Here is a 21,256-nt window from a genome sequence, read left to right on the forward strand (position 1 = left end):
ATAAAATAAAAACTACTATATATATAAATAAAATCAAATAAAAATAATTAAAAGTAAATAAGATTAATAAAAATAAATAAATAAAAATAAAAATAGAAAATAAATAAAAAAATATAAAAAGTAAATAAATAAAAACAAATAAAGATAAATAAAAAATCTGAGGCTAGAGGGCTGCACTTTGGTATGTTTGATGATTGGAGGGTGGATAATCAACATACTAATTTGCAGCCCTCTAGCCTCAGTAGTTTTTAAGATCTGAGGGCGGACAGAAAAAGTGCCGACGAACCGACAAACAGCCATCCTACTAGTTTTCTTTTACGAGGCTGCCGTTCAAATACCAACATCTTAAATGGAAAACCCACTCGAGTGTAAATATACGATTCTGGGAATCTGGTAATAGAGCAACAATGGAGAAGATTTACTAAGGTTTAAGTTTATTCAAGAAAGCTGTTAAAGAATGAAGTGGATGAAAAGGTAGGAGAAAGATAGGGCAAAGGAAAGTTAATACGCACTGGAACTGGTTCATAGTAGGAATGATGGGAATAGGAAGATATGGTCTATAAGAATAAAATGTAATCCAGTGAAATATTATGTAAGAGAATTATTATGAAAAATCAACATGATGAAATGAGAGGAAAGAGATGACGTTTGCAGTTTGCAAAACAAAATTTTATAGACGGAAAAATTAACCGAGTAGGAGGAATAATCTTTATACAAAACTCACAGAAAGTGAGGACATTCCGGAGCCAGTAAGACAGGAAAGAGGAGAAAGAAAATGAAAATGTCTAGTGGGTCAGGTAACTATAGATATGTATGAAGAAGAATTGACACTTAACTGCATGCCCATTCCATGCGTGCATGTAAAAAGGTTAATGCCACATGGGTTTCTTTGTACTTAAAGTTCTCCCACCAGTTACTGGATAAACTATGAATTCTACAGTCACTGATATATATATATATATATATATATATATATATATATATATATATATATATATATATATATATATATATATATATATATATATATATATATAAAACTGAATCACGAAAATATGGAGCGTGATGAATATATAAATAGGGCAAGTCACGAAGGAAAGTGAAACACGAGGTGGTGCTAGGCCTTTCGACTTACTCTCCTTTACTTAGCAGACTAAGTAAAGGTCAGTAAGTCGAAAGGCCTAGCACCACCTCGTTGTTTCCTTCGTGAGCATTGCCTTTGTATATTTATATATATATACATATTTAAATATATATATATATATATATATATATATATATATATATATATATATATATATATATATATATATATATATATATATATATATATATATATTTAAAAATATATACACAAAAAACACACACACATATATATATATATATATATATATATATATATATATATATATATATATATATATATATATATATATATATATATATATATATATATATATATACATATAAGGCTGCCATAGCTATACAAGTGGAAAAATACCTTTCACAGTTAACGGGTCTGATGCGATTGTCAAATCTAATAAAGTATTTGACCAACAAAAATTTTGTTCCTTCACCTTTCATGACTGTTGCAACTGGATAACATAACTGCATTATAAACTGGGTAAACTACAGACGACATTTCTCTCTTGAATTTAATTTCCAAATGGATTTGTTTTACATTTATTCATCTGATGCCTAATCTAGCTGATTGATATCGTGGGAGTCGTTCTTTGGAAACAGTTCGTTAAACGACTATAGACTAATACAATAGTTTTTACGATATAATATTCTCTTTCAATATAATATTTTTATCATAATATATTCTCTTTCAATATGATATTTTTACCATATGATATTCTTTTTCATTGCACCGTCGTTTGATCTATTAATGTGTGTGTGACATTTGAATAGCGTTCAATTAGTTCCAGATGAAAAAATGCAAGACTTTGTATTTTACATCTATAAAGAATTCACATTTCGTCAAAATTACTAACAGTGAATAAACTTTAGTTGGAAAACTTCTTTATAAACAAAAATATTCTCTCAGTGTTCTTTTACCAAACAACAAGCATTAACAAAGTGCAAGAACGAGGCGCGTGAAAGGAAAAGGATGCATTTTCTGTACCCTCATTCTTAACTTCCCCAAATTGCCAATTCCCTCTGTTTATTGGCTCGAAATTTAATTTCCCCCGATGACGACGTCCGCATTTCTTACTCTCCCGTCCACTCCCGCAGGTTCTGGACTGCGTGGAGCGACGCCCCTGTGAGACGGACTTCGCTGTCTACAACCATAACGCCCCTGGATTCCAGGTCGCCCGAGGGGAGTGCATCTGCTACTCGGGAGAATTCATTTGCAAGAGGCCGAGACAAGGTATGGTCAGATGTATGATGATTACCCAAGATACACGAGTTTTAGAGGTGAGGTGTAGAGGCTGTCATTTTGGAAGTGGAATCCGAAATACTTCGTGACAAACTTCTGTATCTTATCTTCCTACTTTTAGTTGAGTTGTGTGCCATACAACCAGTATGCAATGGCTCTTTTAAAAGTCTTTAGTCTAATTCCCCTTGCTAGAGTTTTCGTTTCTTTAGATTGCCATTATGTTATTGTTTAACCCACTCTCAGCAACTTATTTTCTGTACCATTCATTATCAGCACCCTCTACATCACTTCTACGCTAATTCTCGGTCTGTCTATCCGCTTTATTTCTTTCCAACTTCTCGCATAACTGTTTCATAACAAATACTTGATCCACATACAGGTTTTTCTTGGTTTAAACCTACATTACTCTTTCCTAAACATCATTCTGTCAAATGTTGTACTTGGTATACTAATTAATGTTATGCCCTTTACACACACCTACACCAGTTTTACTTTTACGGAATGAAACAATCTTATCCCGGCTATCTTTATTTTTTTTTAGGAAATTTTAGTTAATCCAGATATACATTGGAAACACTGGGCAAAATTTGACTAGCCTTCTCCAGCCATGTGCCATTTATTTGTGCCTTTCCTTTGTCATTCACATTCATCAAATATTCAAAATGCGCTCTCTATCGATCCAGAATTACATGCATTTCACACGGGATATTTCCATTTATATTTTTAACTTCTCTCTCTGCATTGTTTTCTTATTTCCCATAAGTTCCTGCAACCCATTTTCCCCGTACGTGCTTTACTAAATTTATTTTTCTCTCTCTGACTCTCATTTGTACTGAAAGTGTACCTGAAGTAATTTTCATTGTATTCCAACCAAAGCTTTGTTTTCCTCATCTTATCCTTTTATGCTCTTTTTACCTCTTGCCAAACTCACTCTTTTTAAGTTACTTTTACAGCCACACCCGCCCCTTCCCCACTTTTCCTCCCCTTCATTAAACTTTATCTATAATACTCTTGCTTCAACCAAATAATGATCAACATTACATCGATCAACTTGTCTTCCAGTTTTTTTCTCTTTCCAAAGAATTATTATAAATATTTCAGGTAATCCAGTCATGTCCAAACATATGTCCAAAAGCCCCTGTTCATTTTAATTTACACTAGGAACTCCATGCCAACAAAATATTATACTCTTTCTCTGTCACGTATCATTCCTTTTAAATTACCTAACACCCCATACATTGATACATAAACACATAAACACACACACACACAGGCATATATATATATATATATATATATATATATATATATATATATATATATATATATATATATATATATATATATATATATATATATATATATATATATATATTATACACGTGTGTGTGTGTGTGTGTGTTTGTAAGGGGAAAGTATATTGAAGTGTGTGCAGGGATACAGGAAGATGAATGGGGTGGTCAAGAAGAAAGTGGGAGAGGAAAAGAATGGGAACAGGAAATGAAAGAGAGGCTATAAAATTTCACACTTTAAGGGGACTCCTCGGGAGCGCTATGTGGGCGAACCTAGGGAGACGAAGTTCTTGGAGTCTTTCTTTATTTTCTTTTTTATTGTAAAGTGAACCATCAAATATGTATGTATATATATATATATATATATATATATATATATATATATATATATATATATATACATATATATATATATATATATATATATATATATATATATATATATATATATATATATATACATTTACATATACACATACATGCGTGTGTGAAAGCGAGACAAGAAAAAGATCGCTAAACTATAACCCTAACATTGTCTAAGAAGCGTGTTCTTCTTTTTTTATGGGCGCAACAAATTCTGCAGCCATTAAAAGATGCTTTTGTTTTATCCTCTTCCTGCAACTTGCAGCTGAACGCAAAGACTTCAATAAATATGCAGATGTATCAAAGCCTTTGTGATAAGTTTATTGGCACAACAAGAAACAAACTCCACAAAAGGCCTTGATAGCACTTTTTCAAATCTTCTCTCTGTTCGAAAAAATAATATATATATATATATATATATATATATATATATATATATATATATATATATATATATATATGTGTGTGTGTGTGTGTGTGTGTGTGTGTGTGTGTATATATATATATATATATATATATATATATATATATATATATATATATATATATATATATATATATATATATATATATATATATATATGTATATATATATATATATATATATATATATATATATATATATATATATATATATATATATATATATATATATATATATATATATATATATATATATATATATATATGAGTGTTTTGAGTGTTTGTGTGCGTGTGTAAACAACAGAAATCATTACTTCGTTTCCCGTCTTTACTGCTACATTCCGATGTAAGTCATGGGAGGGACACAGAAAAAGGGTCGTTTCATAAAATACGTACCTGGCAGTTGCTCGATTGCGATAACTGGCAGCCCTATCCTCTAATTTATAAGTCAGCTCCACAGACTGAACAATTTTGTTTCTATCACATTCAGCATACAAACTTCATTTCCACGAGACAAAGTTGGGCTAAATTTATCCCCCAGTACCTTCCTTAAATATTTTCTTTGCCCCTCACATCTTTTGACTTCCTTCCCTTCACCAATCATATTTACCCTGATAGCCACATTTACCTTCATCTTCCTCTTATTAGAAGTACATTCAAATCTTTCACCAGTATCTGTGGAACGGCCTCCCAGAAGACTTCGTGGAATTGGAACTTCAGAAGTTCAAGCGAAGGTGCAATGCATCACTACCCTAATACTATTCTCCTTGCATTTCAATACATTTTTATCTGCTTGTTAATTTATTCATTTACTTTTTTTTTAATAAGTGAGCAGGATCTCTTCTTTCTGTATTTCCCTTTACCTCCTCTTCTTCCTAATGAATACCTTAATATTCATTGGAAGTTTGAACTTCAAGTCAGTGGTCCCCGTGAGCTTGTTCCATATGAATAGGTTTCATCTTCTGAATAATAATAATAATAATAATAATAATAATAATAATAATAATAATAATAATAATACCTGCGAATTGTCTTCACGTTTCCCAGACAACACTGCGTCATCTATAAACAGCTGCTCCAGATCTCATTCACCACTGTATTCCTCATCCCACAAATTTGCACTTAAATTTCTGTCCCTTTCTCTGATTTTTTATCATCATTCCATCCATAAATATAATTATTATTCAGTCAAAGGGTAATCATAAAATCTTTTCTTAGATGTTGTATATATTCAAAATAGTCTCTTTGTCTTCTACAAATTCCAAACACGACTGGTTTATTTTATGAAGTTCTTTTTGCTGACATTTATGTATGTTTATGTTTTTTTGGGGAAAATATCCATTTTTTTTTAGTGGCTTTCTTTTGAATTAAAAAACTAAAAGTCTGTTATAAATGCCTGCCCTTGTTTCGTTATCGAAAGACATATGAATGAAATAAATAAAAAAAGGAATTAAGTTGGAAAAATATTACAATATATTCTGTTACTAGGCCGTTTAGGAGAGACACGGGTGATATAATTTCCGTCGGCATTCGGCTTCTCTTTTTACGCTTGAATTTTTTCATCCCCGTTTTGTGGACAAAAACAGTCATATATATGTTTTTTTTCTGTACCTTAAAATGACGAATCCTTTTGTACGTATAACTATGTTTTTTTATGTGAACAAAATGAAGACCCTGCCAGCATTTGCAGCCAGTGTAATAAAAAGAAAGGTTGCCAAGCGTAAATATTTATTACTAACAGAGAGACGCGAGAGAACAAAAGCATTAAACAGACTTACGTTCGTTCATATACCTCGAGAGCTTGTTTTATATAATGGTTAAACGACCGTAGGAAGAATAACTCTCAGATTAGGAAGAATTTTATTCATTTTGTGTATTCTATAAACGAAATAACGAGGCAACTTAATTCTATACAAAGTATATAAAATTTCTAAATAAATAGCCTAACATTACACACAATAATAAGCATCAAGAGAAAATTATCTTTATTTGAATAATATTTTCATAGAGACTTTAAATCCTTTCCATAACCAAATAAACGGCCGCAAGTAAAATATATATGAAATTTTCACCTTAGAAAATAACCGACCCTTACATGAATGTACAAAAATCAAGAGAAAATTATTTTTATTTATATCGCTTTTTTACTAAGACTTTAAATCCTTCCCATAACAAAATTAAGAGCAACAATAAAAATATATATAGCCAGTCCCTGCACGAAAGTACAACCATCAAGAGAAAATTATTTTTATTCTTTTCATATTTCCACTAAGACTTTAAATCCTTCGCAGCATCAGAGAGAACAATAGTTCCTAACTTTGAGCATCTTCGCCCTCCTCCAGATGAGTACGACCTCCCGACGGGATTATTCCTCCTCCTGGGCTACAGCAGGATAGAACTCCACTTCCTGAACGAGACGAGCCCCAACGCAGTTAACAGTCTGATCCCGCTGCAGAATGTTTTCCAGAGGCTCTCCGCGGAATTAGGAGTAAGTAATGATAATATCTGTTGCAGACTCTCACTCTCTCTCTCTCTCTCTCTCTCTCTCTCTCTCTCTCTCTCTCTCTCTCTCTCTTTAAATTTTCTTAGTTACATGGTTGGATTTGATGAGGTTATGAATTTTTTTTTTTTTTTAATATGGTAGGGAACATTACGTAAAGGTTTAGTCTCTATGTAAATTCTCGAACTTTCATCTCTATTCATGATTCCGTTATAAAGAAATTTTATGTTGCTCAATAACGGTAAGTAATATTATTCAAAGGATATATATATATATATATATATATATATATATATATATATATATATATATATATATATATATATATATATATATATATATATCTACTTTCTAGGAACAATAGATTCCTTTAAGATAATTCTTCTCTCATTATCGTCTGTTTCGAGAGCAGAGGCTTATTGTATCCCTGTAGTATATTTGCTGAGCTCTCATTGCTTCAACTTATTATTCTAATACAAAGTCTTATTCCATTGAGTCACAAGCTCCAGTACTCTACTGCCCTAAAATGAAAGACTGCAGTATCTGCAAAAATACAAAACTGAGAAAAATGGTAGATACTGCAGTTTTCCCTTGCCTTACTACTGATTTTGCAGATACTGCAAATGGGACCCACTAAATAAAGCATTGAAGAATCATTCTGAAACTGCAGTAACTTGTGTATCAGTGTTTCACGAGCCCAATAGGTGGCATATCTCAATTTCGAAAATTTTGCTGATACTGCACTTTTCCGTTTTAGGGCAGTATAGTAGACTTTCCCATTGAAGTTCTATTTACTTTACAGAAAATTTTACGAGATTAAATTATATCCTTCTTAGAAATTATATGCTAACTTCAGTTAGTATAAACGTTAATCAAAATTATTTACTTAATTTCCGGACCTTTTTCATAAATATTCAATGATGGTTTTATTTGAATATGTACAGCGATTATTAAGACGTTATAATTGAGCAAGTGATGTTATCAAGAAAAAGTCAATGATTCTGACTGAGTTTCAAGTAAGTTTTATAATAAGTCCTGTGAATACTTTAAATAAAACTGAATTTGACTGAGTTTCAGGTAAGCTTTATAATAAGGTACCGTAAATACTTTACATAGAACTGAAATTGACTGAGTTTCAAGTAAGTTTAAGATAAGTTACCGTGAATACTTTAAATAAAACTGAATTTGACTGAGTTTCAAGTAAGTTTTATAATAGACCCTGTGAATACTTTAAATAAAACTGAAATTGACTGAGTTTCAAGTAAGTTTTATAATAAATTGCTGTGAATGCTTTAAATAAAACTGGATTTGACTGGGCTTCAAGTAAGTTGTATAATAAGTTATTGTGAATACTTTAAATAAAACTGAAATTGACTGAGTTTCAAGTAAGTTTTATAATAATTTACCGTGAATACTTTAAATAAAACTGAATTTTACTGAGTTTCAAGTAAGTTTTATAATAATTCCTGTGAATACTTTAAATAAAACTGAATTTGACTGAGTTTCAAGTAAGTTTTATAATAAGTCCCGTGAATACTTTAAATAAAACTGAATTTGACTGAGTTTCAAGTAAGTTTTATAAGTCCTGTGAATACTTTAAATAAAATTGAATCTGACTGAGTTTCAAGTAAGTTTTATAATAAGTCCTGTGAATACTTTAAATAAAACTGAATTTGACTGAGTTTCAAGTAACTTTTACAATAAGTCCTGTAAATACTTTAAATAAAACTAAATTCGACTGTTTCAAGTAAGTTAATAAGTCATGTGAATACTTTAAATAAAACTGAATTTGACTGAGTTTCAAGTAGGTTTTATAATAAGTTAACGTGAATACTTTAAATAAAACTGACTTTGGCTGAGTTTCAAGTAAGTTTTATAATGAGTTACGTTGAATACTTTAAATAAAACTGAAATTGACTGAGTTTCAAGTAAGTTTTATCATAAGTTACCGTGGATATTTTAAACAAAATTGGATTTGACTGGGCTTCAAGTAAGTTTTATAATAATTTACCGTGAATACTTTAAATAAAACTGAAATTAACTGAGTTTCAAGTATGTTTTATAATAATTTACCGTGAATACTTTAAATAAAACTGAATTTGACTGGGCTTCAAGTAAGTTTTATAATAAGTTACCGTGAATACCTTGAATAAAACTTAAATTGACTGAGTTTCAAGTAAGTTTTATTATAATTTACCGTGAATACATTAAATAAAACTGAAATTGACAGTTTCGAGTAAGTTTTATAATGTTACCGTGAATACTTTAAATAAAACTGAAACTGACTGACTTTCAAGTAAGTTTTATAATAAGTCCTGTGAATACTTTAAATAAAACTGAATTTGACTGACTTTTAAGTAAGTTTTATAAGTTATTGTGAATACTTTAAATAAAACTGAAGCTGACTGACTTTCAAATAAGTTTTATAAGTTACTGTGTATGCTTTAAATAAAACTGAAGCTGACTGACTTTCAAGTAAGTTTTATAAGTTACTGTGAATACTTTAAATAAAACTGAAATTGACTGAGTTTCTAGTAAGTTTTATATTAAGTTACTATGAATACTTAAAATAAAACTGAAATTGATTGAGTTTCAAGTAAGTTTTATAATAATTTACCGTGAATAATTTAAATAAAACTGAATTTGACTGGGTTTCAAGTAAGTAATTTACTAATTCCCTATTAACACAAATTACGAAAACCTCTTCCATTAAATTGCTTACTATTCCCACACCAGTTTCTTGATTTTTTAATGGAACTTGCTTTACTATCGCTATATTTTTTCTTATCTGAGTTTAAATCCGACTGCCAATTTACTAATTGCCTATGATTTCCCTCTTGAACTCAAATTTCATGAATTTCAGATGAAAATTATCTCAAGCAATCCGTTTCTTCTTTCACCATCATTGTAACGGCAGCATCCGAATCGTCATCCTTTTTCCTTTCCCCTGCGTCCCCCCATCCGCCGCCATTCCAGGCGTCGAATATTAATCCCTAATGAACAATTCCGGGAACGGTTCTTTGCGTAAAACGAAGCCCTCCATCATTCTGCCCGAGCCATTATGCGGCCATTTCCGAAATAACCCTGGCCTATACAGGCGGGTAATGCATTTTACATGGGCGTATATGGCTATTTCAACGGGCCTCTCCCTCCCTCTCTACCTCCCTACCTCCCTATCTCCATCACTGCCTCCCTTGGGGTAGGAAGAGGGGCTGGGAGGTCCTGGAATTCGAATTGAATTATCTTATTAATCTTGTCCTCCTGCCCTTGTTCGGTCGTGGTGGATGAAATGTCGGGATCAATTTCTAAAAGAACGGGTCGTGTAAATAGGGGAAAGGGGTTATACGGGGAATATATGGGGAATAGGCCTTTCGAGATTGCTTAAGTAATTGGGTTATTCAACTGGCGTGGCAACACGAAAGGCCAACGATGGATGGATTAAGGCTTTATAGTGACAAGCGTATCCAAAAAAGCGTAAAGAATTCGAGAGGTTAAGAGGGCATTGTGGCTATTACGATTACATGTGTATCTGGGAAAAGCGACCAGTAGATTCTATTTGTATAATGGGATTTGTAAAGCAAGAGAATTTAGGTTCCATGACAATGAGATTCATAATATAATGTTTGAGAGGAACAGATAAATGCAGAGAAGCAGAAAGAGAGGAGATCTACCAAATATTAAGATGTGTGGAGAGAGAGAGAGAGAGAGAGAGAGAGAGAGAGAGAGAGAGAGAGAGAGAGAGAGAGAAAAAACAAATTTCACATTACCCCAAAAATCCTTATGTATTGTCTTGTTGTGCAAGTTGTTTACTTACATGAATACCGAAAGGTAACAGTAATTCGCCTAAAAAGGCTTATAGGCAGGAAATAGATACACCGTGCTAGTTTAGGGGTGGTGGAATTTTTAATTATTAGCGAAACATATGTTCACGTATGTATTTAATAATGTTATCAGTCTCCAATACCAGTTATCAGTTATCATTACCACCGTAATAAACGTTGTTTTAAGATATGGTTATAACATTGGTTTTCTTTTCTGTTGTTGTAAATGCTGTTGTGACAAGCTTCAAGGTTGTAGACTGCAGCTGTAAAACAACATTGAACAAATCGAAACGTTTACGTATAACATAGTTTCTAAGATCCTAACAAAAGGTATTTTCTTGTTGTATACCATCATTACTATGTAACGGGAAGCAAATTCACAAAATTCTTAAAATAATTATATGAAACGTACGCTAAAACCTTGGTGGCGAAGAGTGGACGAATTTTAATAAAAACGAGTAAAAAATGCGCCGCAGTTTCTTCGGCGCAATCGAGTTTTCTGTACAGCAGCTACAGCGTATAATCAAGTCACCGAAAACAGATCTATCTCTTCGGTGGTCTCGGTATAATGCTGTATGAGCCGCGGCCCATGAATCTTTAACCACTGCCCGGTGGCGGCCTGTCCTATATCGTTGCCAGACGCACGATTATGGTTTAACCTTAAATAAAATCAAAACCACTGAGGCTAGAGGGCTACAATTTGGTATGTTTGATGACTGGAGGGTGGATGATCAGCATACCAATTTGCAGCCCTCTAGCCTCAGTAGTTTTTAAGACCTGACGGCGGACAGAAAAAGTGCGGACAGAAAAACGTGCGAACAGCAAAAGTGCGGACAAAAAAAAGTGCGGACTGACAGACAAAGCCGGCACAATAGTTTTCTTTGATAGAAAACTAAAAACCTGATGATAAAAAAATGTGAAAATTCTATTAAAAGTAAATATCGTATTTGTATAGATTTATTGATAATCGGCTTCGGTGTATGATAAAGGACAATAGTTGCATTCAACAAAGTAAACAAAAATATGATTTTTTTCCAGCCCTTTCATTGTAGAGAGAAAAAGTGCGTTTTATCCAACACAATGAATTTGCTGAAAATTCATTAAAATTTGCTTTGCCCTTAATATTAAATAAAAACTGTACGTTTTTATAGGTATTCACTGAAAATACAATAAATTGTATCGTTTTGTGCTTTAACGATAACCAGCATTTTCTTTCATTTTATTATTTTATGCTGACTTAGTATTTATACATATACTTAAAAATGTGACAGGGCTTACTGGAAGATAAAATTCCTAAAAATCCTTTTAAAAATCAAGAAAGTGTAAAGGCTTCTGTTCACTTATCTCTAATATTAAAATATTGGTTTTGATATATTAAGAAACGTGAGAAAAAACCCATGAGCTTGAGAAAATTTTTAGAATGTCTAAAGGAACAAGATACAAACTGTGATAAATGGAAATTATTTTATAAAAGAAAAAAATACCACACTGCATTTCCCAAATGATTCTTATTATCTGTCTTGCTTCTCCTATTTCCGTCATCAAAGTCATACCTTACACTCACTCATGTGTGCTAAATGTTATACACTTAAGTATACTAAATGCTATACTCATATGATTCTTATCCTCACCTCTCACTTTTTAAAACTGTAGACAAAACGGAGCAGTTATTACTATAACAATCAACCACCAATAGCCTATTTTTTTTTTTTTTATCATCTTGAGATGCCCAGTATAAGCCTACTCTGGGCAGCTGCTCACCCATGCTATTTCCCCAATATTATTTTTTTTTTTTTTTTTTGTCATTTTGGCATACCTTACACACCCTGGCCAGCCATTGAGCCGTACTATCTCCACTATACCTTACCATTTCTATTGTAAACCCATCAGCTCCTGAAACCTTTCCCTTATTGAGTCTTTAATTTGTAATCATATTGTTCCTAACACAGGAATGCAAGTATTCTAAAATTAACATTATTTCATTCTCTTCATGAACTACATCTCAGAGTTCCATCTGTTATTCTTTTATTCATTAATTCATGACTTTGCTCTCAGCATTCATTGGCCTCCAATGTAAACGTTTTTTTTTTTTTTTTTTTTTGTAAAGTAACCGTTCGGATTCACCACCGTTCATTCATTACTTACTTATTATCATAAAGATAACTTCAGTTTCCATACAAGCACTATTACAGCAACTCTGTGCCTAACAGCCATACCTTCCTTTTCTCCTCATTCTCAAACGCCAGACAGGAACAGCTTCCAACAATCTCAGGAAACTTGTATTTTACTCTCACTCGCCTGCGCTCCTGGACCACGTTCATTTATTGCCACTACTATCAAAGACTTTTCTCTTGCCACAATGAATTCTATCCAGGCATTTCCTGGATTAACACACTAGCACTCTCTCGCCTGTCACCATACAGTAGTTTTCGTGACGAAAGAAGCCTTCCTACTTTTCTTACCCTGATTCTCTTCCTTTGAATCTTGTACACCGGGCTCTTTCATTTGTATCGCATTACATACCATGATATACGTTCTTTTTTATTAAAGAAATCTACTCGAAAACATTTCTTCTTTTCCACACCGACGCCCATCTATAAGTCTAGGACCTTCTTCTTCCTCCACCATACGTACAGGGTACGTGTTGCAAACACCATGTTCCATCACTACGTTATTTTCCCAAAACTGAGTGGCTAAAATGTCCTTTTTTTTATTTTCCTCCAGCCTACAGGAGTAAAACGAGTGATAACTCTTGGCCTTAAAGGAAAAGGTTCGTGGGCTATTTAGAACACATTTCCTACCAAGGGAGATCTAACTCTCCCATTAGGTGCTATTGCCTTTAGACACTGGCTCACTATCCTATAGCAATGGTACGCTTGAGACCAAAAATTTATAAGAATCACTGCTTATTATCAACGCACTAATGGTATATAAGTTCACTGTCCTAATATGTTGATTGCAGTTGGCCATATTGGAACAAGTTTAAGGATTCGAAACCTATATAAGTGTATTATAGCGTTTTTTTTTTTTTTTTTTTTTTGCTTTGTCTAACAAACAGAGAAAGTTAAGTTATCATTAAACTGGTGATTTCGTGTCGGTTTCGAAACTTTATTTGTAAATATTTGATGTGTACTTCGATGGAAGATCCTCTGTATGGGATCATCGAGTATAAAAACCGATTTAGTAACGAAAACGAAACGAGGAAAACGTGGCTAAAATTTATAGTATTCTCTCCCTTTGGAACTTTTTCAAACCAAATATTTCGGATTGCGTGACTACCTTCACGTTTTTATTATACTGAAAATACTGGAAATGAATTAATAAAAATAAAACAATACTATCCAAGGGTATCATTCGTATCACCTCTGATCTTTTCCTATTTTCTCCCTCATGTCACCCAGGAGCTAACATTTTTATTCGTCTGCTTCGATGATCCGATATTGAGGGGAGAGAGAGAGAGGGAAAAAAAAAATCAAGCCATCAAAAGGCGAACCATCGGCAAGAATCTCTTCTTGAAGGAGTCTCACTCTATTCGGTCTTCTCTCCCACGATGGACCCTCTTCTTGGTCTCCTCTTCCTTCTTCTCCTTCCCTTCCCCAACAAAGTCCTCCTACCCTCCTCCCTCCTCCCCCCCTCCCACCACCCGACCCTCTCATTCTCTCTCCTTCACAATCCCAACCGTCAATCTCGGGGGAAATCACCGTGATTGGCTGGCTATCTATTGTTGCCAAATCTTCTTCTTCCTATTCACGTTTTCTTTCTCCGCTGTCACGTAATGTCAGTCTGATTGCACGGATTTTCGCTGATCATGGGACGCTTTTACGTCTTGTTTTTTGCTCTTTGGAAAGGGAGAGGTACAAACATGCGGTCATTTGCATTTTTATGTTATGTAGTTCTTCGCTTTCAGCTTCTGCCTGAGCGAAGAAAAGGGAGCTTAACTATAACTTCTTCCCTATAGACTTGCCGAGAAAGTAGAAGGATATGCCCTTCTTGCGCCAAGCTCTCTGAAAAGGGAAAAGGTGTAATATATCTCACTGCGTGGGTGTGTGTGTGTGGGTGCAGACATAGTTACTTGGCGTGGATTATCAAGCTGGGAACAGGAATTTAAGTTAACTCAGCCACGAAAGATTGCTCCTTTTTTTTAGAATTAGGAAGTGGTTTATTGTTGGGGCTTACAATCATGTTCTTTTCTAATCACAGCCTATGCAGAAAGATGATTTTACGCTGGAAAAGCAAATTGTAAGTCTAGAAATTAACTTAGTATAAAATAAGTATTATATATATATATATATATATATATATATATATATATATATATATATATATATATATATATATATATATATATATATATATATGCTGTATATATGAAATATAGAAAGGTAATCATTTTACATATACACACACATATATATATATATATATATATATATATATATATATATATATATATATATATATATATATATATATATATATATATGCTGTATATATGAAATATAGATAGGTAATTATTTTACATATACACACACACACACACACATATATATATATATATATATATATATATATATATATATATATATTATATATATATTTTTTTTTTTTTTTTTTTTTTTTTAAATAACATTGTCGATTAAACGTTATATTAGACGTCATGCAAGCAGTATTATACTTAACATAGCCTGTGAACATTTTTCGGTATTTGTGCAATGCAGTTCATATTCAAAAGAATTACATAAAATTTAAAGCTTTTGGTTTCAGGTTAGTTCCTTTCCTTCTTTTTGTTTTTAATGTTGCTGGAGAGTTAATTCTCAATCTTTTATACAAGTGGGATGAGTCTTGACACGCACATCCCCCCAAAACAGTATCATTACGTGCCAAAGTTACTAATTACTTCCTGGACAACTTTTCTGAACGAGTCCCTACTTCCTAAAAGTTCATCTCAGTTCTGATCTGAATATGTCACTATAATAGAACTGTTATGTATAAACTTCTTAACTTTGAAGAACGACGGCTATTAGACTAGACTGAATTGCCGTAATGCTGCTACAGTCTAGAGCTGGTAGTCGCTCTTAGCCTTAATTATGAAAATGTAAAACAGACTTTCCTGCAGTATTCTTGATGCTGATACTCCAAAGTTTAAGAGAAGCTGGAATACTTCAGTGTCTCTGTAGCTACTTTAACCTATGTTTTTAGTTTTCCGTAAAAGAAAACTATTGTACCGGCTTTGTCTGTCCGTCCGCACCTTTTCTGTCCGCACTTTTTCTGTCCGCCCTCAGATCTTAAAAGCTACTGAGGCTAGAAGGCTGCAAATTGGTATGTTGATCATCCGCCCTCCAGTCATCAAACATGCCAAATTGCAGCCTTCTAGCCTCAGTAGTTTTTATTTTATTTAAGGTAAAAGTTAGCCATAATCTTGTTTCTGGCAACGATATAAGATAAGCCACCACCGGGCCTTGGTTAAAGTTTCATGGGCCGCGGCTCATACAGAATAATCCCGAGACTACCGAGAGATAGATCTATTTTCGGTGGCCTTGGTTACACGCTGTAGCAGCTGTACAGAAAACTCGATTGCGTCGAAGAAACTTCGGCGGATTTTTGTTTGTTCTGTCTTAAGTTTCTTTTATGAAACCCTCCTCATTTCCGAAACTTTCTCTGTAGTTATCGTTGTTTACTTGCTGGCTATCTCTTAGCTTTCATTACTTTATTATTATTTTTGTTGTTGTTGTTGTTGTTGTCTCGTCAAGTTGATGCTGCCTACACCCAGTTTAGAATTTTTTTCTTGACATTTTGACTTCGATGTGAAGATTTGTACAATCTCTGGTTGCTAATTTTTATTTTCTATTTTTTTTTTAAATAGGGCCCACCATCATGTATCCTTTATGTTTTAGTCAAAGCATCTGAGAAGGACATCTTCTTCCAATGTAAAATAGGAAATTTCCTTCGTTTATATATATATATATATATATATATATATATATATATATATATATATATATATATATATATATATATATATATATATATATTTATATTACACACACACACACACACATATATATATATATATATATATATATATATATATATATATATATATATATATATATATATATATATATATATATATATATATTTTACAATCTCTTTAGTTCTTTTAGTACTTATGAAGGGGCCGGAAATGAGACTGTCACTCGGGCATTTATCAAAGTAAAACAAAAATAACAGATGGGGCTATTATTGGTAAAGGCCGAGACTTCGAGTGTTTTTTTTTTTTTCTCCGCTCAGATCCAGAAAGAAATGGAATTTATCCCTTATAAATTGAAGAACGAACCGAACGGAAAAGAAAAAAAAAAATGGCAGTGGAAACCCAGTTAAGGGTAAATGACGTTACCTCCTATGACGAAGGCGAGCCACTCCTTAACAGTGGTGAGGAGGAGGAAGTGGAAAAATTATTGAAGTTTCAAAAGAAATTTCCTAAATGCATTTAGAATTTACTGGCATCTGTGTTTAAGACTGTGCGCGCTCACCCACAGACACAGGCTTACGTACTTCAATATAACATACACACACAAACTGTACAACAACATATATATATATATATATATATATATATATATATATATATATATATATATATATATGTATATATATGTACATATATATATATATATATATATATATATATATATATATATATATATATATATATATGTGTGTGTGTGTGTGTGTGTGTGTGTGTGTGTGTGTGTCAGGCTTACGTACCTTCAGTATAAACAACATACACACTCACAAACTGTACATACATATATATACTGTATATATGTGTATATATATATATATATATATATATATATATATATATATATATATATATATATATATATATATATGTGTGTGTGTGTGTGTGTGTGTGTGTGTGTGTGTGCGTTTGTGTGTGTTTGCGTGTGTTCTGAATTTTTAGAATAATGATGGTAAAAAAATTTTATTTCATGGATTTTGTGGTTCATGTTAGCGTGCATATTTTGAAAATTGAAACGTCTAATGTATGAGAATTTCACTTCACATGACATTCATCCACAGTTGAATTGTGGATAAGCAGTGACCACTGTGCTGTTTCTTTTTTTCTGGAGACATCCCATGTCGAGGTAAATGTCTTGATATTGAGAAAAAAATAATGATAAAAGAGAAAATATTCTCCGACCACTATGACACTCCCATAGAATAATGAACTATCACTTTTTATAAAAGGAAGCTTTACTAGCTTCTGTGAAGGTAACGTGCTGGCCCAAGGCTTCCTCCTGCCAACAGCCTTTCTAATGTTTTTTTTTTTTTGGTCCATTGAATGTTTTCTCAATAACTCTTAACAATACCTTGTTTTGTAGCCTACGGAAAAGACAGCCTTTCCAGGTTTTATTGAACTTGGCTGGCCAGTTTTAATTTGATAGCCTCGTAGAAGCCTTTAAGATTCAACAGGTATACGTCACTATCTTTTTAAAAGCACAAGACTGAGGTTTGTTTTATTTTAGAGAACAACTTTTTTCACGTTTTCTTTTATATTTTATCATCATAGTAGGTTCTTTGTTTGCCTTTAGAGGGAAGGAAGACAATTATCTTTTGTTTCTTGTAAAATGTTCCATTTTTTCCTTTTTATTCTAAACAATACATTTTTCATGTAATCGTTGTTGTAGTTTTTATAGAATTAGAAAAATACTTCGTCAGCCCAAACTCTCTCTCTCTCTCTCTCTCTCTCTCTCTCTCTCTCTCTCTCTCTCTCTCTCTCTCTCTCTCTCGGTATCAAATCTCACTCTCATAATTAACTTCAAACAATGAAAATAAAAGGTTGCTCTCTGTCTCTCTCTGTCTCTCTGTCTCTCTCTTGCTATCAGATCCTACTCTCATAATTATCTTCAAACAATGAAAATAAAAGGTCTCTCTCTCTCTTGCTGTCAAATCCCACTCTCTCTCTCCCTCTCTCTCTCTCTCTCTCTCTCTCTCTCTCTCTCTCTCTCTCTCTCTCTCTCTTGCTTTCAGATCCCACTCTCATAATCTCTCTCTCTCTCTCTCTCTCTCTCTCTCTCTCTCTATCAAATCTCACTCTCATAATTATCTTCAAACTGTGAAAGTAAAAGGCTGCTCTCTCTCTCTCTCTCTCTCTCTCTCTCTCTCTCTCTCTCTCTCTCTCTCTCTCTCTCTCTCTCTCTTTCTTGCCATTAAATCCCACTCTCATAATTATCATCAAACATTAAAAGCGAAAGGTTGGATCCAAAGAGGGGTGGTTTTAGAATTTGTAAAACGCTTCGTCAAGACTCTCTCTCTCTCTCTCTCTCTCTCTCTCTCTCTCTCTCTCTCTCTCTCTCTCTCTCAAACTATCTTCAAACATTGAAAGTGCAAGGCTGCGTCCAAAGGGGGTTGCTATGATTTCGACAATCTTTAATCCCAGTCATACCTTTCTGTTTGCGAGTAATAGTGATTCCAAGCGTTTTCGATAACCATTGCTTTCTTCTTAAGATATCTAATGTGAAAGTACTTCACAAAAATAGATAACTTTAAATTTCCTTTATAACTGAGATTCTGTAAATAATTCTGTATGTGAAATTAAAACGCAGAAATACCTTTTAATGGTTTGCTGGGACCATGGAGATAATTCCATCATAATCTCAAAAGGTGATCAATAACTAAACAGCTTATCTGATAATATTTTGCTGGTCGCTCTAGGATTACGTTTGGAATCCTTTGATGTATTTGGCCTTCTTAACCTGAAAGGGCTTGCCTCGCAGAGATACGAAAAATATTTGGCTATGTTATATATATATATATATATATATATATATATATATATATATATATATATATATATATATATATATATATATGATGTTGTCTGGTAATATGTATATCATCCTAAAGTTTTGATATATTTACTCTTCTATTTATCATGCTTTATGTGTAATAGTAGTAATTATTTAAATATCATATGTAGTGTAGTATCAGATCTCAAAAGAGTTAATGATTTAGGTAACTTAACAGTGTAATTTAGAATTAATAATATCTTTCTTGATACTAGCACAGTAGCGAGAGAGAGATTCTAGTTTTAGACCAGGTGTGTCATCTGTCTTAATTCAGATAAGAGAGAACGTTGTTTTGGGTTATGCGATAACAGGTCGGGATAACAACTGCTGATCCGTTCTGGAAACCAACTCAGGTTTTTTGTTTTGTTTTTAAAACATGTCAGTCATAATTGGCCCGTTTTGATCGTGTTAAGGTTTCTGTAAAAGCTTTGTCCTGTACAAGAAGGAGACAAATGTTTTGCAATGTTACATACATGGATCTGATCACGTATGTCCTTTTGAGAGTATACATGTCTCGATTGATTACGTCACCTTCCTTCTTCTAGAACTTGTATCTCTTTCCCAAAATACCTTAATAGCGTCATATGCGTCATTTCATACTGGAATCCAAAATTTGCTCATTCTGATTAGAGAGATCTTTAGCAGTGGTTCCCTCTCTCTTTCTTTCTCTTCCTTCAAAAGAGAGTAATTATTAATGTAAAGTGTTAGTGTGGTCACTAGTATTAGTATTAGCTTTTGAGATCTGAATTTAGTATAATTGTTTAATAGTAACGGAGCCTGATAAAAAAAATGTGTTTTGTGAATTTAAAGCAGCTGCATGATTTTGCAAAGGTTTTCACAAGCTTGTGTAAGGTAAAGTGAAATTTAATTATTATTACCATAGTATAATAAGGTGTGTTAAAAGAATTTTTGCCTTGGTGAAATTATTATTGATAAATATTTTGTATATTTTTGTGTGTTCTTGTGTTTGCAATCTCTTGATTTTTCATTTTATATATTTTGGTGATTTAAGATTTATTTACTTAGCATTTTAAATATTTCTTGACAATTTAACATTGCATACTTGATTTAATTTTCATTTATTAAGATTTTCTTTTCAAATCTTGAGTAATTCTTGATAGTTTAAATTTTGCTTGATTAATTTAATTTCTTGGTAAATTAAAGTTTTTGTGATTTAGTTTTGTTTAATAAATTAACTCAAGAATTAATTAAATTTTGTGTTATTTTCAAGTAATAGTAAATTTTTCAGACTGTGAATCCCAATTATAAATTTTGAATTTAAAAATAAATTTTTGTATTTAATTTTTTTAAAAAGCAGTGTTTCATTTATTGACCACCAGTGAATAGGATTAATTGTGTGTGCATAAGGCACAGTGATAAACATGTTTTGTTCCTTTAGTTTTACTGAAGTGAATTAAGACTAGGGAAACAGTTAAAGTTGTTTGATGGAGTGATGCCCTTTTACTCTAGTATATTTCTTGTTTAATTTTTGATACCTCACACTAGTCTTGATAAACTTAGTTTGATTTTTCATGTGATTAATGAGTTTTTTAAGGGATCAATGTTACCTTTAGAGTACTCAGTCGTAATTCTTATTGTTATGAGAGTTCAGGTATCTG

At 32.5% G+C, this 21,256-nt stretch overlaps 1 protein-coding gene across 1 annotated transcript in view; it reads left to right on the forward strand.

Moving 5' to 3' along the window:
* Positions 1 to 21,256, forward strand: part of LOC136855562 (uncharacterized) — a 244,629-nt gene that overhangs the window by 183,469 nt on the left and 39,904 nt on the right. Inside the window, exons 14-15 of the mRNA XM_067132664.1 lie at positions 2,239 to 2,374; positions 6,804 to 6,949. Coding sequence (XP_066988765.1) covers positions 2,239 to 2,374; positions 6,804 to 6,949 — 282 coding nt within the window. The remainder of the gene's footprint in view (positions 1 to 2,238; positions 2,375 to 6,803; positions 6,950 to 21,256) is intronic.

Source organism: Macrobrachium rosenbergii, chromosome 3 (assembly GCF_040412425.1).
Source record: "Macrobrachium rosenbergii isolate ZJJX-2024 chromosome 3, ASM4041242v1, whole genome shotgun sequence".
NCBI classification, from domain to species: domain Eukaryota; kingdom Metazoa; phylum Arthropoda; class Malacostraca; order Decapoda; family Palaemonidae; genus Macrobrachium; species Macrobrachium rosenbergii.